The 23,677-nt window shown below is 40.4% G+C and overlaps 1 protein-coding gene across 1 annotated transcript in view; it reads left to right on the forward strand.

Annotated features, from left to right (window-relative positions):
- ptn (pleiotrophin) overlaps nt 1-23,677 on the forward strand; it is a 105,279-nt gene that overhangs the window by 72,872 nt on the left and 8,730 nt on the right. Inside the window, exon 4 of the mRNA XM_063003962.1 lies at nt 5,710-5,868. Coding sequence (XP_062860032.1) covers nt 5,710-5,868 — 159 coding nt within the window. The remainder of the gene's footprint in view (nt 1-5,709; nt 5,869-23,677) is intronic.

Here is a 23,677-nt window from a genome sequence, read left to right on the forward strand (position 1 = left end):
AGGCAAACAAACTAAGACCAACAGGCTAAGGCAAACAGGCTAAGGCAAGCAGACAGACAGACAGACAGACAGACAGACAGACAGACAGACAGACAGACAGACAGACAGACAGACAGACAGACAGACAGACAGACAAAAAGTCAAAATAGTGAAAAGCAAACCGAACCTTCTCCTGTAGGAGTCTCCTGTCAAATCAAAGGAAATTAAAATCTTAAAGTCTTAAAGTCTTTGATGAGCCTACCCCAGCTGCCTCCTTTTATTCCTGAGGGTGATTAGCTGGGGACCAATCCAAAAAGGGGTGTTATCATTAGACTGTGAGTGCTCCTGGAGAGAGGGGCGTGGCACATAGGCACTCTCCAGGAGCACAGAGGGGCAGAATTCGTGACATAATGCCACGAGTGTAGTGAATATTTGTATTTTTTTAAGCCAGCAACAACAACATCAATAATAATAATAATAATAATAATAATACAGCCTAGTCTTCACATGGACATGATTACCTATGTCTAAGAGGTGGGATGGCCAAAGTTTTGCGATGTATTGGCGCCAGGGTATTTCTGCCTTATGCCTAGTGTTTTCTGGTGTAAATGGACCTGCCCCAACCCTGACCTGGATAAAGCTTTTAATGAAAACAAATAATAAGTATTACATTTCATTCAAATTTAAAATTACCATAAAGTCTCCTCTCATATTTGCCGAAAAACACATTGATAACCAACAAGACTTTTGGATCATGTTCTTAGATAATTCTGCAATAACTAAACAGTTTGATGAATCAGACAATTTCCCCTTAAGGTGAACACGCTGTACCATAAAAGGAATATAACACAAAAAGTTAAACATGGTATGATAGTGTGATGATACACCAACCTGTAGGAGTCTCCTGTCAAACCGGGCAGGCATAACAGGCATAACTAGGCATAACATTATGACCACTGACAGGTGAAGTGAATAACACTGATTATCTTTTCATCATGGCACCTGTTAGTGGGTGGAATATATTAGGCAGCAAGTGAACATTTTATCCTCAAAGTTGTTAGAAGCAGGAAATGTTAGAGGTAGGAAAAATGTGAACACATGGCACCAGGATGCACTATGAAAAAAAGTAGGCAAACCGGCGGAGGCAGTGTGAGATCCATGGAGACCCCATCTCGCAACTTACAGGAGTTAAAGGATCTGCTGCTAACATATTCGTGCCAGATACCACATCACACCTTCAGGGGTCTAGTGGAGTCCATGCCTCGACAGGTCAGGGCTGTTTTGGCAGCATATTGCATATTAGCAGTATGTATCAGCAATAATACAGCTGTAAATATAAGCCCTTTTGGCATGAGATATTTGCAAAAGGCAACTAATAGATGCTGAAATGAAAGTGTAGAAAAAAGAATTTGAAGGATGGCATAGGGCAAGAAACACACTTACAGCACTCGTGTGGCGCTGTGGTCTAATGCACTAGCACATCACTGCAGAGAGTTGGTTAAGCCACTCAAGGACATTTAGAGACTTGCCCCAAAGCCACTCCAGTATTGGTTTGGCCGTATACAATCATGACATTGTCCTGTTGAACTGTATTTTACACCTAGACTCAATGATAAAGCAAACAGGAGTGCAACAGCAAAAAGTTCACATTTTTACCTTCCCATGCGTGATTAAGTGTAAATTAATGGATAAAATGGCAATCCATGGTAGGTTAGATCCGGGTGAGACAGATCAAGTTAAGATCAGTCACTGCCAAGAAGTCTGTACAGTGTAAATGAATGTTTGAGACCGGAAAGGAAAGGTTGCACCAGAGGTTAATTTTAGGCTGGGCAGGTTCTTACTGAGTGTGGGCGGTTAAAGCCTGAAGCTGCTTTCATGCTGTTTGCACTGTACACTGCTCTATTTGCTCAGGTAAACAAAATGAATGGTGATGTGAAAGGTTAGATGCAACAGTGGGCGTTATCATTTAGAAAGTGGAGGAGAAAAAAAAGTGGTTTTTTTGGTGGACCGGTTTGTGCCGGTCTAATTTTTCAATAGACAAATGCATAACACCATTCAAACACTAGATGACCCTACATTTTCTGTGAACAGTATGAGACCATTTTGTATTTTTCTTTAACTTGATCTCAACTTGATGGCAGACTAAGCAGTTTCAGTTTAGGCCAACATTACAGTCAACATTACAGAAAGTCTGCACACCCCTTTCACCTTCTCCACATTTTATTACATTACAGACTCTACTACAGACTCTACTCAGTACATTCTACTGTATAATAGATTGAGTTCTTTTTTGCCTCAAACATCTACACACAACTACCAATAATTACAGTGAAAACAGGGTTTAGAAAATGTGCTATTCTGTTTTACTGACAAAAATCCTTTATTTAGGGATTACATATCTGTACACACCCTTGATACCCACAGCCTGATACTTGGTTGATGCACCTTTGGCAGCAATTACAGCTTCAAGGCGTGTCAGGAAAAAAGCTATGAGCTTGGCACACTTGTTTCTGGACATTTTTGCCCATTCCTCTTGGCATATCCTTGCAAGCTCCGTCAGGTTGGATGAGGAGCGTCTGTACACAGCCATTTTCAGATCCTTCCACAGATGTTTGATTGGATTCAGGTCTGAGCTCTGGCTGGGCCACTCAAGGACATTCACAGACTTTCTCCAAAGCCACTTCTTTGCTTCAGGTTGTCATGTTGGAAGATGAACCTTCACCCCAGTCTGAGGTCCAGAGCGCTCTGGAGCAGGTTTTCTTCAAGGATCTCAATGTACTTAGCTGCATTTATCTTTCCCTCTATCAGGACTAGTCGCCCCGGTCCCACTGGTGTAAAACATCATGATGCTGCCACCACCATGCTTCACTGTAGGGATGGCATTTAGCCAGGTGATGAGTGGTGCCTGGTTTCCTCCAGACGTGACGCTTGGTATTCAGGCTAAAATGTTAAATTTTGGTTTAATCAGACCAGAGAATCTTATTTCTCATGGTTTGAGAGTTTCCAACTCCAAGCGGGCCGTCATGTGCCTTTTACTAAGGAGTGGCTTCCGTCTGGCCTCTCTACCATAAAGGTGTGATTTGTGGAGTGCTGCCTGGATTGTTGATCTACTGATAGGTTCTCCCATCTCCACAAGGATACGCTGAAGCTCTGTCAGAGTAACCCTTGGGTTCATTCTCACCTCCCTGGTCAAGGCCCGTCGTCCCCGATCACTCAGATTGGCCGGGCGGTCAGGTCTAGGAAGATTTTTGGTGGTTCTAAACTTCTTCCATTTACGAATGATGGTGGCCACTGTGCTCTTTGGAACCTGTAAAGCTGCAGCAATTTTTCTGTACCCTTCTCCAGATCTATGGCTTGGCACAATCCTGTTTTTAAGGTCTGCAGATAATTCCTTTGACCCCATGGCTTGGAGTTTGCTCTGATATGCACTGTCAACTGTGAGACCTTATATAGGCAGGTGTTGGCAATCCCCAATCATGTCCAATCAATTGAATTTACCACAGGTGGACTCCAATTAAACTGTAGAAACATCTCAAGCAGAATCAGTGAAAACAAAATGCACCTCAGCTCACTTTTGGGTGTCATATCTCATATTAAAGGGTGTTTCACACTTGTGTACATATGATATTTTACAATTAGATTTTTAATAAATTAGCACAAATGTCTAAAAACCTGCTTTCACTTTGTTATTGTGGGTGATTTTGTGTAGAATTTTGTGACAAAAAATGAACTCAATCTATTATAGAATGAGTCTGTAATGGGTCAGCTGACAAATGCCAAAAGGTTCGATGCAGTGAAGAATCAAAACTTGAACTGTTTAGCTGTATGGATCAGTATTTTGTCAAATGCAAACAGTCAAAGCTTATAAGATAAAGAACATTGTCCCCACAGTCAAGCATTGAGGCATGTTATTTTGTCAGTCAAGCATGTTATTCTGCTCCAGGAACTGGCAGCCTTGACAGTGAGACTGGCATCATGGATTCACAGAAATAAGGCATTTTAAGGGGAATGTTTTGCCCTCTATGGTGAGATTAAACCTTGGTGATAATTTGCCTTTTCAACAAGACAATGATCTCAAACACACAAGTAATCAGTCCTGGAATATCCTGGAGTGGTCTTCTCAGTCTCTATATTTAAATCCCAATATTTTTGGTAGAATTTATAGAAAGCAGTTGCAGCATGAAGGCAAATAAGCTGGATGTTCTTAAAAAGGTTTTGGAAGCATCATTTAGGGTAAAAAAAACAACAACAAAAAAACACCACTTCTCTTAATTATGCAGACCAGTTTCAAGTGTAATGTTCTCCCTGGTCTCTCTTCAACATTGCCATGCCTGTGATGATGCTCCTTAAGCACCCTGATGGTTTTAATGTTTATTTCCAATGCCTTGTCTTTGCTCACTGTATTTTGCTTTTCATTGATTGTTTTCGTTTCTAGTTATAATTCTAGTTAATGTTTCTGGTCCTAGTCCTGATTATCCTGTCTGTGATTCATGGTCCTGATTCATGCCCTGTTTCGATTTCCCAGTACTGATCCTTCACAGATTATGGATTTCAAGTATGGATTCTGCGTACATAAAGAGTTTACCCATTGCATGCACTCTTCTCCTCTATCCGTCTAGTGTTACAGGATACTCAGCCTCTAAAAGATGCAGCAGGTCGGCGAACTGTGCAGCAACTGGCCTTATTTCCTGCTCTTAATGCTGTATGGCCAACCGGGCATTTTGCCAACACTCCTTGTACTGTGAAGTTTGGTGTAACATATTATAGTCTTTTACTATGACAGCTTACTGGCAAACCACACTACTGGCAAGATGGTTTAATCCTGGATGGACAGCCAGGATTTAACTCGATTGAGGACTTTAAAACCCTTCTCTTCAACAGATTTCGGGTCCTTAAATGTGATAAACCCCCAAAACAAGGGCTCCAAGTCCTGGGCAGTCAATGGCTGCATAGGGATCTCAAAAAACATGCCCCATAGAGCATCACTCTGCCTCTATACCTGCTAAAGGCATTGTGCTGCCTCCTCTGCCCACTGTGGACATCGCTTCACCTATTGCCAGTCCTAGCCAGCCCTCCTGGCCTATCATCAGTTCCAGCCAGCTCTCCAGACCTGCCACCGTTTACCTTTTGTATTGATTACCCGGTCTCAACCCTTGCCAGATTATAGAGTTTGAGTATGGATTTTATCTAAATAAAGAGTTTGTTGATTTCATGCACAAGTGTCCTGACTCTATTGTCTGCCCAGCGTTACAATAAGAATCAACTTTTATATTTTGAAATCTGACCAATTACAAAAACTTCTGATTAAGATTTTAAATATTTAAAAAATATATATTTAGATGGTTGGCAATCGTTAAAAGGTTCAAAAAGACCTCCAAATTATTCCTATGTTTATTTTAAGCTTCAATCTAAACCTGATCAGGGCTATTGTAGTCTGAGCCACCATGAAACAATGGGTGCATTGCAGGACTACATTCTTGACAATATACTAATCCATCCTGAAGTTATTTACAACATAATATAATATTATACATATAATATTATAATATTTTAAACGTAATATAAATTGTGGAAACAACCATTGTATGTTTTAATAAAATGTATTTTATTCATGTAAAAATTTTGGACACATTTAATTCAGGTAAATTTAATGTAACTACATGTGTTTAATGTTTTATAGTTGTTGTGTGTATCTGTTACTAACACATGATAATTATTGTCATTGTACAGGTGAATGCAAGTATGAATTTAATTACTGGGGCGAGTGTGATGTAGCAACGGGGTTGAAGAACCGAACTGGAACACTAAAACGTGCCCTCCCAGACGCTGACTGCCCCTCACCTGTCATTGCTACCAAACCCTGTGGCAAGATCAAGATAAAAAAACAGGGTAATTTAAACCACATATATACACACAAACACACACTGCTTATAAACCAATGCTCCAAACACATTTCAATAAGTGTAAATGCAACAATTACTATAAATAATAATATGTTAATGTACAGAAACACTAGTAACCTAGTGGGTAGAGCTTTAGGCTATCAATTGTCAGGTTGTGGGTTTGAATCCCAGGTTTGCAATTTAGCCGCTGTTGGGCCCCTGAGCAAGGTCCTTAATGCCCTTAGTTTGTGGCGGCTGACTGTGCGCTAGCTTCTAACTTGTTTCCAAATGTCAAGCAGTGACTTGACATCTGACAGAATGTGTCTCAGATGATTGCTCTCTTGTTCTTCTTCTCTTTTTGTTTGTTGGAACAGGGTGGAACAGGGTGCACAGAGGTCAGACTCACAATGTGCAATCAGGTGAAGATGTTAGATTCTTTGTGCACAATAAAATCAAAATTGTAGATTCAAAAACTTTACCCTGGCCAGTGGTAGTGTCTAAATGCTGACTATGTTATCCGACTCCAAACTTAGTTAGTTCAATGCAACCAGCTCACTAACTTGACCAGGTACTATAATTGTGAATAATGGGAAACATGTGAACTTGGAAACCTTCCAAAACTGGAACTTTGTGTCTGAACTTCTCAAGGCTTCACATAAGCTAAACTCTCTGAACTCTGCCCTTAACTATTTAAAACAACTGTCCTGCCCTTTTTAACTAATTAGGGAGGTGTGGTTTTCAGTGGATGAAGTCAATGAGAAGTAACTTTAGATCCCTAATGCTGTTCCTTGACCCACTACAAAGATTAAGCACTTGTGGTCAGTAAAGGTTGATTTCTAACACAAGCTGACATACAATCAAATACTCTAAATACCAACATAATCTACAGTATATCACTATACAGGTGCTGGTCATAAAATTAGAATATCATGAAAAAGTTGATTTATTTCAGTAATTCCATTCAAAAAGTGAAACTTGTATATTATATTCATTCATTACACACAGACTGATATATTTCAAATGTTTATTTCTTTTAATGTTGATGATTATAACTGACAACTAATGAAAACCCCAAATTCAGTATCTCAGAAAATTAGAATATTGTGACAAGGTACAATATTGAAGACACCTGGTGCCACACTCTAATCAATGGGGAAGACTGCTGACTTGACAGTTGTCCAAAAGACGACCGTTGACACCTTGCACAAGGAGGGCAAGACACAAAAGGTCATTGCTAAAGAGGCTGGCTGTTCACAGAGCTCTGTGTCCAAGCACATTAATAGAGAGGCGAAGGGAAGGAAAAGATGTGGTAGAAAAAAGTGTACAAGCAATAGGGATAACCGCACCCTGGAGAGGATTGTGAAACAAAACCCATTCAAAAATGTGGGGGAGATTCACAAAGAGTGGACTGCAGCTGGAGTCAGTGCTTCAAGAACCACCACGCACAGACGTATGCAAGACATGGGTTTCAGCTGTCGCATTCCTTGTGTCAAGCCACTCTTGAACAAGAGACAGCGTCAGAAGCGTCTCGCCTGGGCTAAAGACAAAAAGGACTGCTGCTGAGTGGTCCAAAGTTATGTTCTCTGATTAAAGTAAATTTTGCATTACCTTTGGAAATCAAGGTCCCAGAGTCTGGAGGAAGAGAGGAGAGGCACAGAATCCACGTTGCTTGAGGTCCAGTGTAAAGTTTCCACAGTCAGTGATGGTTTGGAGTGCCATGTCATCTGCTGGTGTTGGTCCACTGTGTTTTCTGAGGTCCAAGGTCAATGCAGCCGTCTACCAGGAAGTTTTAGAGCACTTCATGCTTCCTGCTGCTGACCAACTTTATGGAGATGCCGATTTCATTTTCCAACAGGACTTGGCACCTGCACACAGTGCCAAAGCTACCAGTACCTGGTTTAAGGACCATGGTATCCCTGTTCTTAATTGGCCAGCAAACTCGCCTGACCTTAACCCCATAGAAAATCTATGGGGTATTGTGAAGAGGAAGATGCGATACGCCAGACCCAACAATTCAGAAGAGCTGAAGGCCACTATCAGAGCAACCTGGGCTCTCATAACACCTGAGCAGTGCCACAGACTGATGGACTCCATGCCATGCCGCATTGTTGCAGTAATCCAGGCAAAAGGAGCCCCAGCTAAGTATTGAGTGCTGTACATGCTCATACTTTTCATGTTCATACTTTTCAGTTGGCCAACATTTCTAAAAATCCTTTTTTTGTATTGGTCTTAATTAATATTTTAATTTTCTGAGATACTGAATTTGGCGTTTTCATTAGTTGTCAGTTATAATCATCAACATTAAAATAAATAAACATTTGAAATATATCAGTCTGTGTGTAATAAATGAATACAATATACAAGTTTCACTTTTTGAATGGAATTACTGAAATAAATAAACTTTTTCATGATATTCTAATTTTATGACCAGCACGTGTATTCTGATTCAAAAGAGAATAAGCAAGGTAGAAAGACAATATCTGTCTGCATGGGTTTCCTCCGGGTGCTCTATTGTCCTCATACATGTTCAAAGACATGCAAACAAGTTAATTGGAGCTACTTAAATTGCCCTGAATGTACAGTATATGTGTTCCCCCTATGACAGACTGGTGACCTTTCTGGGGTGTTTGCCCATTGAATTAGACCCACTGAGACCCTGAATAAGAAAAAGCGGTGGTAAATTGGACAATGAATGAAAGCATTGCGCTTTTGTTTTTCTCTTCTTTCAAAGATGCTCTTAAAGAAGCCATTTAATAAAGAAGGTATCAGCTAGAAGATTGGTTTAGCATGTCTATACTATGTTTCTTTCTCTGTAAATAAAAACACATTGTAGATCTGGTAATGGGTTTTGACAGATCTTTAGCATTGTAAAATCACCTATAAAAGCTGTCATGACCATTGACTGGCACTGGTAACACAACACTTTTATTTACTGCTTTAAATGTACATTTATAGCAATAATATCAACCAGCACCTGTGGTTAAAAAATAAACACAAGTGGGAGTTTATTTTACCTGTGGTTTTGAAAAGACCAATGAAGCAGAATGCTCCTTGCCACTGAGGCAGCAGGTGTTGACCTGCAAGAATTGAAACTGAATCCGATTTGCACAGTGCTTAGCCAAGGTAAATTATTAATGTGGCTAAAACATCACAAACAAAAATACAAGGGGTGGCCAAAATAACCCAAAAAATGGTCACAACAGCAGCTGAATTCCCAGAAAGAAATAAAAGTGTGCTGACCAGTAGAAAACACAGTTCTATGAAAACTGGTTTCCCAACAGAGGAGCTGACAAATCTAAAAGAAAGAAACTGTGATAAATAGAAACATCTCCAACTTGAAGGAAATAATGCTGACAAGGGGCAGGGGACAATGACCAGCGCTTAGCGTTTCTGGATATAAGAATACCAAATAGCAGTGGCACTTTTAGTAAGACGTCACAGAGGTCAAATGACCGGAGTGCAGCATTTCTAGTAGTAAAAGGAATAAACACAAATCATCTGTTTCTCCCTGGCACATGAATATAACCACACAGACTTAAGAATATTTCAAAAATGTCAGTAAATACAGTTTAAAACTGTACTTTGTGAAGCGGAAGCTTTATTCTAACCAAATTCAGACATATCTCTGGGCTCCAGCTTATCTGAGATGAATTAATGTGAAAATGTGTGGTGTTGGAAATTGTTTTTGGAAATAATGGATGTTTGTTCTTTGTGTTAGTGCCAATCGCATAGATAACTGGGCACCAGTAATGCTGAGGGGTACATACATAATTTGATGAAGTTATTTTCAAGGACACCACTGATCATTTTAGACCATTTTTTTAATGTCTCACATTTATGTCTGTTATAAAGAAATCATAAATATGTTTTGTTAAAATTAGATAATTAAATAAACAAAATCAAATATAGTAAACACAACCACCAGGAAAAACAAAAACAAAGGAACAAACTCAAAATGAAACAAAAGGGCGCTTTGGTACAACTTAGGTTTAACATGTAATGTTTAATAAGGCACATGGAATTCTTAAAATGTAGTTAAAAAAACTACCCTTTGTCAACATGCGCTGGCCTACTTGACAGACAATGTGGGTATCCCGGATGCCAACTCTTGATCTTGCAAAAGAGCTGCAGATTACCATGCTTCTTCTACATTTCATAGTTTAGTTTCACACACTGGGAAACCATCATTTTGCCTACTCATCATTTTGCCTAATATGTTTATAAGACCATCGTCCACCTGTCACTAGTGCAGAACTGCATGCATGACCTACTCAGGTATTATTTTCTCATTTTGGTATCTTATCAATGCTTTTTTTCTGCCACTAAACCTGCCAGCTTGAAGTTTACATACATTTGAAACTGAATCTTGCTTTCTTTGCTCAATGTTAAGATGTGCCATTAGTTTTTAAGTGCTTAATGGCATAGGAAACTGTACTCACTGACACTGTGACCTTTTTACAATTTCCCTATAGGAAAGACCTACACGCTCAGGTGTTATAATTATAATGCTGTTATAATTCACTTAAAATTACTATAGCAATAAGGTAAGACACACTGTTTCAACAGTGCTTCCAAACAGAAAGAGGGTGTGTACATAATCAACATAATATGAGATATGTGAAGGGATTTACAGCAACATTTAAAGATTTAACACAATTAAAAATGTAAACAATTAAAACAGATTTAATGGTAACAGTCCATACAGTATATCTGTCTTCTATTCTATATTTTCCAGGCTTTTAATTATTAATTAGTTTAGATTTACAAAATACAATTATGTTATTCAGTGAAAGCATTGCAGGTTTTTTTTTTTATTTGCATTTTTAGGGTTCCCTCTTTCTCTTTTTTTCTGAAAACTGAGTAACTTGTCATATAGTGACAACCACTTGGCAGTTCTTCGCTATCCCTTTTTGTTTTTGCATCATTCATTTACCACTTGTTTTGTTACTTTGCTTGCCTTGTTCATTTATTTTTATCCCTTTTTTGTTTGTTTCTTATAGCTATAGTATTGATCTACCTTGGTCAAGCATCCTGAAAATTGGGTTAATTTAAATCCTTGGTAGTTTGAGGTGCAGGACTACACCTTGTGTTCAGTAATGAGTCATAACCCGCCCCATTACATCACGAGAATGAATACAGGTTGATAATTTGAAACTTGTTAATTTCTAAATTTATTGACATTTGTACCATCCTAACTTTTTTGAAATTGGTTTTGTACATTAAATAACACAAACAATAAAATACTAGTTACTGCTGGTCATGCTGCTGGAATGCTCAAACATGGTACTGGTTAAACTTAAAAAGATGTGCATGCTCACTGTCATTTCACGATCATGCAGATCACAAGGTGTGTGTAGGGTCTTAGACATAAGAGAGAGCTATGTGTGCTGTAATTGGTTTTTGCCAGAAATTATACCAATTATAATACCAGAAAGGTCATTCATTCAGTTTTTTCCCCCACAAAGGCTGTCCTATGATTATTTTGAACTGAATGAAACATGCTGGATGGTAGACATTTGTCTCTCTGTCTCTTTTCAATCTCTGCATCTGTTTCCTATAATCCTCTTTTAACTCCTCTCTGTCTAATTATAATCATTTAAGAGGTTAGCTAATTCCACAGCTTTTAAATAGCACCAATTATGTGATTCCCAGCCCTTCTGTACATTACTGTGCTCACATCCTGCAATGTGTGTGTAAGTGTGTTGGGGTGGTGGTTGTAATAAAAGGGATCTTAATCTTTATACAATGGGAAAAAAAGTATTCAGGCATCTTGACCTTTTGCATATAATTGTACTGAGGATCTGATTTTGAATAGATAGAACTGAACATTTCCCCATCAATCTACACATCAATCTTTAGGATGTTCTTATATTTGGCTGCATGAATTGATCCCACAATTCTTACTAATTTACCTATCCATGCCACTGGGAAGCAGCCCCACAGTATGATGCTACCACCACCATGTTTCACTGTAGGGATGGTATTAGCCAGGTGCAGTGTCCGTTTTTTTGCCAGACATGGCCCAAAGACATCAATTTTAAATGTATTGCATTTCCTTAGCTGCTGTTTAGCTTATTAGCCTCTAAGAGGGCTGTCTTAATATTGGCTTCTGTCTTGCCAAGGCCTGATTAATAAACTACATAGATAGTAGTCCGTCTAACAGAACCATACACTACCATACACTATATGGACAATATGCTAACAGGTGTGATAAATAAATCATATAATTCTATATAATTATAATTATATATGCATATATGTATAAATACATATTTTTACCTTTTGCACCTTTCACTAATAACAGTCTGGATGGTCCCTTTCATCTTTTGCACGGAGAACCATAGACTCATTTGACCACAGCACATGTTTCCACTGTCTTTCAATTAGTCTGGGATGAGCTTGGGCCTAGAGAACTTAGTTATTTATTTATTAGGATTTTAATGTCATGTTTTACACACTCTGTAGTCACTCGTTACACAAGATTCAACAGTTCACAAGTTTACTGTCAAACACAGTCATGGACAATTTTGTATCTCCAATTCACCTCACTTGCATGTTTTTGGACTGTGGGAGGAAACCGGAGCTTTTAGAGGAAACCCACGTGGACACAGGGAGAACATGCAAATTCCACACAGAAAGGACCCGGACCGCCTCACCTAGGGAACAAACCTAGGACCTTCTTGCTGTGAGGTAATAGTGCTACCCACTGAGCCACCATGCCGCCCTCCTTATAGGCCTTTTTGTATAGAATTGATGTATGGCGTTGTCTTTGTGTAATAGAGTTTCAGGTTGCATTTCTTGATGAGGTAGACTGTTTTTTGAAGTACTTTCAAGCTATATTTATATGGCTATTTTTATATGACTATATGACTTTTCACTCTTATTTATCTCTGTCTAAGGCTTTTAAAGTGTGTTTCAGGCATCAAATTCTAAATGTGTTTCTATTTACAAAATACAATGAAGTTGATCAGTGAAAACATTGAAAATCATTTCTTTCTACATCTTTTACCTCCCATCCTTCCCTAAACCTTGACAGGCCAGATAAGGCTACAGTTGAGGATCCTATGCATTGATGAACATATTCAATTATTTGCTCACATTAATAATTGCAAAAGCACAGCTAAGATTCAAACTCAAGATCTCAGAAGGGGTATGTTAGCGCATTATACCACTGCTTTACCCAAGCGCTACAAAACATGTGTTTTTAATAATTTCACAACTCCCCCAGCCGTATTTTATCTTGATAAATTGTCCAACATTTTTGTAGTGTGTCACAAGACTTATTTAGCAGATGTGTTGCAGGCCTGAAATGCAGGAATGGAGGAATATTAACAAATGAAATGAAGTTGAGCAGATAAAACATGAAATATCTTGGGTTCTAACTGTCTGCAATCAAATTAAAGTCAAAGTAAATGTAAGGAACACTGCATTCTTATTTTATTTGCATTTTTCTTTACTGTCCCAACTTTTCCTAATTTGGGGTAGTATATTATATATTTTAATATATAATATTAATGGCAATTTTAATTCAATACCTGTAAAGGAAAGTTTAAATATCATGAATTGGCATTATTTACATGTAACATATACAGGGGTTGGACAAAATAACTGAAACACCTGGTTTTAGACCACAATAATTTATTAGTATGGTGTAGGGCCTCCTTTTGCGGCCAATACAGCGTCAATTCATCTTGGAAATGACATATACAAGTCCTGCACAGTGGTCAGAAGGATTTTAAGCCATTCTTCTTGCAGGATAGTGGCCAGGTCACTACGTGATGCTGGTGGAGGAAAACGTTTCCTGACTCGCTTCTCCAAAACACCCCAAAGTGGCTCAATAATATTTAGATCTGGTGACTGTGCAGGCCATGGGAGATGTTCAACTTCACTTTCATGTTCATCAAACCAATCTTTCACCAGTCTTGCTGTGTGTATTGGTGCATTGTCATCCTGATACACGGCACCGCCATTGGATGCACATGGTCCTCCAGAATGGTTCGGTAGTCCTTGGCAGTGACGCGCCCATCTAGCACAAGTATTGGGCCAAGGGAATGCCATGATATGGCAGCCCAAACCATCACTGATCCACCCCATGCTTCACTCTGGGCATGCAACAGTCTGGGTGGTACGCTTCTTTGGGGCTTCTCCACACCGTAACTCTCCCGGATGTGGGGAAAACAGTAAAGGTGGACTCATCAGAGAACAATACATGTTTCACATTGTCCACAGCCCAAGATTTGCGCTCCTTGCACCATTGAAACCGACGTTTGGCATTGGCACGAGTGACCAAAGGTTTGGCTATAGCAGCCCGGCCGTGTATATTGACCCTGTGGAGCTCCCGACGGACAGTTCTGGTGGAAACAGGAGAGTTGAGGTGCACATTTAATTCTGCCGTGATTTGGGCAGCCGTGGTTTTATGTTTTTTGGATACAATCCGGGTTAGCACCCGAACATCCCTTTCAGACAGCTTCCTCTTGCGTCCACAGTTAATCCTGTTGGATGTGGTTTGTCCTTCTTGGTGGTATGCTGACATTACCCTGGATACCGTGGCTCTTGATACATCACAAAGACTTGCTGTCTTGGTCACAGATGCGCCAGCAAGACGTGCACCAACAATTGGTCCTCTTTTGAACTCTGGTATGTCACCCATAATGTTGTGTGCATTGCAATATTTTGAGCAAAACTGTGCTCTTACCCTGCTAATTGAACCTTCACACTCTGCTCTTACTGGTGCAATGTGCAATTAATGAAGATTGGCCACCAGACTGGTCCAATTTAGCCATGAAACCTCCCACACTAAAATGACAGGTGTTTCAGTTATTTTGTCCAACCCCTGTATATGTCAATCTTTGTCATATAGTGACTCATACAGGTTGTCAGAATAATTGTGATTTATACTATCACAAAGAAAGTAAATTTAAAAGTTCTCTGCCAGGGCGCTCATATGGTGCAGCGGTAAAACATGCTAGAACACCAGAGCTGAGATTTCGAACACATCGTTTCAAATCTCAGCTCTGCCATCCGGCTGGCTGGGCGCCTACATGAACAACAATTGTTCATAAAGGGTGGAAAGTCGGACCAGAGCCTCCTCATAACTGATGCAATTACGGCCTCTACTGGCTGATTGATGGTGCCTGCATAGAGTAGAGGAATAATGCGTTGATCAGGGTGTGGCTCTCCGTATACAAAGCTGATCCGCATATGAACTCGCCTCATGCAGGTGAATAGATGCAGTCGGTACTGAACACGTGGCGGAGGGGGCATGTGTCAGCTGTGGCGCTCCTCAGCAGTGGAGGGTAGTATCGGTAGAGGGGAGACAGGTGCAATCAGGGGGATTGGATACAACTAGATTAGGGAATAAATTGTGGGAAAAAAGTTCTCTGTCAAGGTTTTGCAGTAAACTAGCAGCTGATGCTAGCAGCAGTATTGTGCAGGGTACTTGCTACAACATGACAAATTTAACTGCATTAAAGCTGCATCTATTGATAAACCACTTTGCCAGGTCGGAAAATATTAAAAAAATAGTGGTTGAAGTGTTTGTGAGTGCTTACAATATAGGCTGTTCATTAATCATTTAAGGCTGTTGATTAAGTCTATCATTAATCAACCACATTGCTTAATAATGCAGATAGATTTTTTGAAAAGTTTTAGCACTGTTCTAAGTTGTTCTAATGCTTACACTGAAGAAACATTACTCAAGGATGACACAAGTGTTTTGAACATTTGGAAGAAAACAATCTAAAATCTGGCAACATTGTTATTAGAGTTAATTAACCACTTACCATCTACTTATTCTGAAAATAATGGCACATTGACCTAATTACTGAGAAATAAAAGTGATAAATTATCAACTTGTAGTAACATCTCAGTGCCCAACACAAACAAGCACTGAGTAGCAGTCTGTTCTGTTCATCATCCTAATCAAACAAACAGCTCTTTAGGAGAAGAGGTAATGATCTTTGTAGTCTATAGAGTTCAATAATGGCTCATTCACAGATTCCTGAATTATTCAAAACTACTAAATATTTAATGCCCAAATGCAGTGCCGTTTATATGCTCTGAGAGTTATCATTTAACTGTCACAAGAGGCAACACACCAGTATTAAAGATGCTAACAGGGTTTTTACCTTGCCTTGCCTGGGACAATCTGTACCTAGTTCTTAAGACAGCCTACAGACCCCTCAACAGCAAGGTCAAGCCAACTACTAGGGAAGCTATGAACTGAGCTGAGGGAAACCATTCCACTATCAGAGTCCTGCTGTAAACCAATTCAGTCACAACAGCATTTGTGAGGTCAGATCCTAATATCGGACAAGAAGGCCTGATTTGCAATCACAATCATCATCGTCGTTGTTTATCTTTTTTTTTTATATACATATTTTCTTTATGCATTTTCTCCCCTTTTTCTCCCTTTCTAGCGCGTCCAGTTGCCCGATTGTGTCATGCAACCTCTCCACCAATACCGATCCCTGCTCTGATTGAGGAGAACGAAGCTAACCCATGCCCCCTCCGACACGTGGGAAGCATGCCGTATGCATTTTATCACCTGCACTTTGACGAGTGCAGTGCAGCTCAGCGTTGTGTACGGAGAGGACACACCCTGAGAGCACTCTTTTCTCATCTCTGTGCAGGCGCCATCAATCAGCCATCAGAGGTCGTAATTTCACCAGTCAGGCCAATCGTTGTTCATGTGGCCGCTCAGCCTTAGCCGGTAGGCAGAGCTGAGATTCGATACGATGTATTCAAGATCCCAGCTCTAGTCCCAGTGTGTGTTTTTACTGCTGCGCCACCTGAGCGGCTTGTTTTATCATCTCAATAGGGTTGAGATCAGGAGCTGAGATTCAAACTCACAAGCTCAAGATGCACTAGTGGGCTTGCATGCTTTACAGTCCTCCATAATTTTCAGTTGATATGCATAGTCTTTTGTAGCTGTTATACTAAACAGTAATAATTGTAATTGTAATTGTAGTAAGTGTTTAATTACGCATCATTATACATTACTTTTATATCATGATCTCTCAACGCAGCACGTGTGAAGATTATTTGGAAAATGTAATCAAAAATTATTGTAAGAGACATAATGTTCATCACCACTGTGACTTAAACTGGTGCAGCTGCAATTGTATTATTTAAACCATCTAATCTCACTGTTGTCATGCTGTAAAGCTGCCACTCCAGATCACTGTAGATGCTATTACTCACCATCCTACCAACTGTCTGGTATGCTAAACTTTACATACATCTTGGTCAATTTTGTAAATAAATAAATACACACACAAACACACACACACACACACACACACACACACACACACACACACACTATATACAGTATATACACTGATCAGCCATAACATTAAAACCACCTCTACACACACTGTCCATTTTATCAGCTCCACTCCTACCTAGTTGGTCCACCCTGTAGATATAAAGTCAGAGACGATCCCTAATCTATAGCTGCAGTTTGAGTTGGTCATCTTCTAGACCTTCATCAGTGGAAGGACGCTGCCCACAGGGCGCTGTTGGCCGGATCTTTTTGGTTGGTGGACTATTCTTAGTCCAGCAGTGACAGTGAGGTGTTTAAAAACTCTAGCAGTGGTGCTGTGTCTGATCCACTCATACCAGCACAACACACAATAACACACCACCACCATGTCAGTGTCACTGCAGTGCTGAGAATGATCCATCACCCAAATAATACCTACTCTGTGGTGGTCCTGGGAGAGTCTTGACCATTGAAGAACAGCATGAAAGAGGGCTAACAAAGCATGCAGAAAAACAGATGGACTACAGTCAGTAATTATAGAACTACAAAGTACTTCTACAGTGGGGTCAAAAAGTATTTAGTCAGCCACTGATTGTGCAAGTTCTCCTACTTAGAAAGATGAGAGAGGTCTGTAATTGTCATCATAGGTACACTTCAACTATGAGAGACAAAATGAGAAAAAAAAATCCAGGAAATCACATTGTAGGATTTTTAAAGAATTTTTTTGTAAATTATGGTGAAAAATAACTATTTGGTCAATAACAAAAGTTCAACTCAATACTTTGTAACATAACCTTTGTTGGCAATGACAGAGGTCAAACGTTTCCTGTAAGTCTTCACCAGGTTTGCACACACTGTAGCTGGTATTTTGGCCCATTCCTCCATGCAGATCTCCTCTAGAGAAGTGATGATTTGGGGCTGTCGCTGGGCAACACGGACTCCACAAATTTTCTATGGGGTTGAGGTCTGGAGACTGGCTAGGCCACTCCAGGACCTTGAAATGCTTTTTACGAAGCCACTCCTTCGTTGCCCGAGCGATGTGTTTGGGATCATTGTCATGCTGGAAGACCCAGCCACGTTCCATCTTCAATGCTCTCACTGATGGAAGGAGGTTTTGGCTTAAAATCTCACGATACATGGCCCCGTTCATTCTTCCCTTAACCCGGATCAGTCGTCCTGTCCACTTTGCAGAAAAATAGCCCCAAAGCATGATGTTTCCACCCCCATGCTTCACAGTAGGTATGGTGTTCTTGGGATGTTCTTCTTCCTCCAAACACGACGAGTTCATTTTGGTTTCATCTGACCACATGATATTCTCCCAATCCTCTTCTGGATCATCCATATGCTCTCTGGCAAACTTCAGACGGGCCTGGACATGTACTGGCTTAAGCAGGGGGACACGCCTGGCACTGCAGGATTCGAGTCCCTCTCGGCGTAGTGTGTATACTGATGGTAGCCTTTGTTACTTTGGTCCCAGCTCTCTGCAGGTCATTCATCAGGTCCCTCCTTGTAGTTCTGGGATTTTTGCTTACCGTTCTCATGGTCATTTTGACCCCACGGGATGAGATCTTGACCCCAAGGGAGATTATCAATGGTCTTGTATGTCTTCCATTTTCTTACAATTGCTCCCACAGTTGATTTATTCACACCAACCTGCTTGCCTATTGTAGATTCACTCTTCCCAGCCTGGTGCAGGTCTACAATTTTCTTCCTGGTGTCCTTCGACAGCTCTTTGGTCTTGGCCATGGTTGAGTTTGGAGTCTGACTGTTTGACCTCGTTATCTGTATAAAAGACACCTGTCCACAGCCTCAAACAGGTGCCATTAATACAGGTAACAAGTGGAGGACAGAAGAGCTTCTTAAAGAAGAAGTTACAGCTCTGTGAGAGCCAGAAATCTTGCTTGTTTGTGGGTGACCAAATACTTATTTTCCACCATAATTTACAAATAAATTCTTTAAAAATCCTACAATGTGATTTCCTGGATTTTTTTCTCATTTTGTCTCTCATAGTTGAAGTGTACCTATGATGAAAATTACAGACCTCTCTCATCTTTCTAAGTAGGAGAACTTGCACAATCAGTGGCTGACTAAATACTTTTTGACCCCACTGTATATGGTGAGTGGAGCTGATAAAATGAACAGTGAGTGTAGAAACCAGGAGGTTTTAAGGTTATGGCTGATCGGTGTATGTCGTTAACACAGCACAGAAAAGTTACTTCCTGGCTGCAATTTATAGGGCATTTATGTGCTAAATAGTGTGTAACTGTTTAGTTGGTGGTGCACTCATTGGGCAAACATTGGGACAGAGGCATGTTTACGTCAGTGGAAGTAGGAAGTGCAGATTAATGTGCAGTAGTTCCAAATAGACAAACATCCAATTAGTGCTAATATATCACACCTGAGCTCAGCATTACAAACCTGCAATTTCTGATTACTGCGGGCTTTGGATTTTGCATGACACAGCCGGTAAGGTAGACGGCCAATGTTGTGTTTGCCTTCAATCATTGTAGAGAGAGCTTAATTAATCTAAATGAATTATCATTGTAAAAATGATCAAGGATCTGAATCTTCTGAGTCAATTCCCCAATTAGGGTTGTCTGCAATCGTGTCATGGCATGTTGGTGGATTTAGTAGCTGGCATGTCATGTTCAATTGCAGTTAAAACCAAGCACTCTCACTTTCTTAGTTCACTAATAAATCTATTAACTGTGCTTTAGTTTCTCACTTACTGATAAGTGTGTTTGAGGAACCACGTCCACCACTTCAAAAGGCTTAGCCCTTATTTTCTTTTTTATGTTGCCTCGCCAGTCAGGTTATGCTGTAGAGCAGCACTTGTTCCTGACTCTCTACAGAGTGGTATTGAATTTTACCTCAGGTAATTAAATTTTTATTTTATTTTTTATTTCAGCCTCTCCCTGTAGTATGCCTCATACAGTATATGGTTGAAAGTACTTTTTTATTTCAGCCTCTCTCTGTAGTATGCCTGATATGCCAGTATATGGTTGAAAGTATTTGGATACCTGATCATAAGCTTGTTGGACATGACATTAAATAAGTATTAAAATAGAGTTATGTCTATGTGATATCTGAATTATAGCAAAAGCCATTCTTCTAAGAAGGCCTCTAGCAAGACTTTTCGCAAGTCTGTGGGAATTTGTGCCCATTTGTATGGATGGGCATTGATATAAAGGTTAAATCATATCATGTTCTTTATATACTGTAATTACAGTAAACTGCAATATAGGACATTAAATCATTATAGACAGGGCGGCAATTAATTGCAAGGTAATATACAGTACATTAACACTAACTAATTTACACTTGAGTCAATCCACCTTCTGCATACAACTCCAAAAAGTTGGGACAGTATGGGAAATGCAGTCAGTACTGTTCTACTGGCAACCACCAAACTCAGACTCGTCCATCAGGTTGCCAGATGGAGAAGCGTGATTCGTCACTCCAGAGAACATGTCTCCACTGCTCTAGAGTCCAGTGGCGGCATGCTTTACACCACTGCATCCAGTGCTTTGCATTGCGCTTGATGATGTAAGGCTTGGATGCAGCTCTATGAAGCTCTCTACGCACTGTTCTTGAGCTAATCTGAAGGCCACATGAAGTTTGGAGGTCTGTAGAGATTGACTCTGCAGAAAGTTGGTGACCTCTGCGCACTGTACGCCTCAGTATCCGCTGACCCCGCTCTGTCATTTTACGTGGCTACCACTTTGTGGCTGAGTTGCTGTCATTCCCAATCGCTTCCACTTTTATAATACCACTGACAGTTGACTGTGGAATATTTAGTAGCAATGAAATTTCATGACTAGACTTGTTGCACAGGTGGCATCCTATCACGGTACCACATTGGAATTCACTGAGCTCCTGAGAGCGACCCATTCTTTCACAAATGTTTGTAGAAGCAGTCTGCATGCCTAGGTGCTTGGTTTTTATACACCTGTGGCCATGGAATGATTTGGTTGGGTAAGTGAATACTTTTGGCAATATAATGTATCTTCAAACAATTTTGGGAATCTGAAGGAATTTCAGTGCATAAAGGGCAAGCTAAACATCGATGATCCCTGATCTCTCAGACAGCACTGCATCAAGAACCATCCCTCATTACTAGCTGATATAACCACATGAGCAGGAGATTACTTTGGCAATACGGCAGTTACTTACACTTTGGCAGTAGTGTGACAGTACTGTGCAAAAAGAAGCCTTATGTTCTTATGTTATGTATGTGCTCGGAAGCATTTGAGATGGACCATCACTCGGTGCGAACGTGTATTGGGGTCGGACAAATCCGTATTTCAGATCTTTTTTGAAAGATCTCTGGACCAAAGATGAAAAGAACCATCCAGACTGTTATTAGCAACAAGTCTAAAAGCCAGGGTCTGTCATGGTATGGGGCTATGTCAGTGCTCTTGGCAAAGGTCATTTACACTTCTGTGATGGCAGCATTAATGGCGAAAAAGAGATGTTAGAGCAACATATGCTGCCTTCAAGACGACATGTTTTCCAGGGACGTCCATGCATTTTTCAACAAGCATTTTTCAACCAAATACTGCACACTATACAAAGTGGAAGAAGGGGGCACAATTACTAGAAAGAAAGTGTGTGAAATTTTTTTTAATGAAAAATGTGACAACAACAACTCTGTGCTGTTGCACACCATAAGACATGTTTATAGGAAGAAGAAAACAAAACACCTAACACATTTTATTGCTTCATATCCTTGGTGCCAAAACATCTTTTAAGTGATGTAAAAAGGAATGGCAACATTACAAAAAAATAATCCCAACTTTTTTGGAATAAAAGTCAAAGTAAATGTAAGAAACACTGTTTTTTTATTTGTATTTTCCATACCGTTTTATATTGGACAAAATCCAGACACAGGCAGAACATCCTAAACCCTTTGCCGGCACTGTTTAGGTAAGGACCAAACCCAGGTCCCCACAACCCCTGTGTGGCACCACATTAAAGTCCAGTCAAACAACAAGATGGTCTAGCGAAACTGATCAGTGATTTCTTTTATATGTATATATATATATATATATATATATATATATATATATATATATACAGTATATACATACAGTATCTCACAAAAGTGAGTACACCCCTCACATTTTTGCAAATATTTTATTATATCTTTTCATGGGACAACACTATAGAAATGAAACTTGGATATAACTGGAGTAGTCAGTGTACAGCTTGTTTAGCAGTGTAGATTTTTTGTCTCCTGAGAATAACTCAACACACAGCCATTAATGTCTAAATAGCTGGCAACATAAGTGAGTACACCCCACAGTGAACATGTCCATATTGTGCCCAAATGTGTCGTTGTCCCTCCCTGGTGTCATGTGTCAAGGTCCCAGGTGTGAATGGGGAGCAGGGCTGTTATATTTGGTGTTTTGGGTACAATTTTCTCATACTGACCACTGGATATTCAACATGGCACCTCATGGCAAAGAACTCTCTGAGGATGTGAGAAATAGAACTGTTGCTCTCCACAAAGATGACCTGGGCTATAAGAAGATTGCCAACACCCTAAAACTGAGCTACAGCACGGTGGCCAAGGTCATACAGCGGTTCTTCAGGACAGGTTCCACTCTAAACAGGCTTCGCCAGGGTCGACCAAAGAAGTTGAGTCCACGTGTTCAGCATCATATCCAGAGGTTGGCTTTAAAGAAATAGACACATGAGTGCTGCCAGCATTGCTGCAGAGGTTGAAGACATGGGAGGTCAGCCTGTCAGTGCTCAGACCATATGCCGCACACTGCATCAACTCGGTCTGCATGGTCGTCATCCCAGAAGGAAGCTGACACACAAGAAAGCCAGCAAACAGTTTGCTGAAGACAAGCAGTCCAAGAACATGGATTACTGGAATGCCCTGTGGTTTGACGAGACCAAGATAAACTTGTTTGGCTCAGATGGTGTCCAGCATGTGTGGTGGCGCCCTGGTGAGAAGTACCAAGACACCTGTCTCTTGCTTACAGTCAAGCATGGTGGTGGTAGCATCATGGTCTTGGGCTGCATGAGTGCTGCCGGCACTGAGGAGCTGCGGTTCATTGAGGGAAACATGAATTCCAACATGTACTGTGACATTCTGAAACAGAGCATGATCCCCTCCCTTCGAAAACTGGGCCGCATGGCAGTTTTCCAACACGATAACGACCCCAAACACAACCTCCAAGATGACAACTGCCTTGCTGAGGAAGCTGAAGGTAAAGGCGATGAACTAAACCCAATTGAGCACCTGTGGGGCATCCTGAAGTGGAAGGTGGAGGAGTTCAAGGTGTCTAACATCCACCAGCTCCGTGACGTCATCATGGAGGAGTGGAAGAGGATTCCAGTAGCAACCTGTGCAGCTCTGGTGAATTCCATGCCCAAGAGTGTTAAGGCAGTGCTAATAATGGTGGTCACACAAAATATAGACACTTTGAGCACAATTTGGACATGTTCACTGTGGGATGTACTCACTTATGTTGCCAGCCATTTAGACATTAATGGCTGTGTGTTGAGTTATTTTCAGAAGAGAGTAAATCTACACTGC

The sequence above is a fragment of the Trichomycterus rosablanca genome, chromosome 1 (assembly GCF_030014385.1).
Source record: "Trichomycterus rosablanca isolate fTriRos1 chromosome 1, fTriRos1.hap1, whole genome shotgun sequence".
In the NCBI taxonomy this organism is placed as follows: Eukaryota; Metazoa; Chordata; class Actinopteri; order Siluriformes; family Trichomycteridae; genus Trichomycterus; species Trichomycterus rosablanca.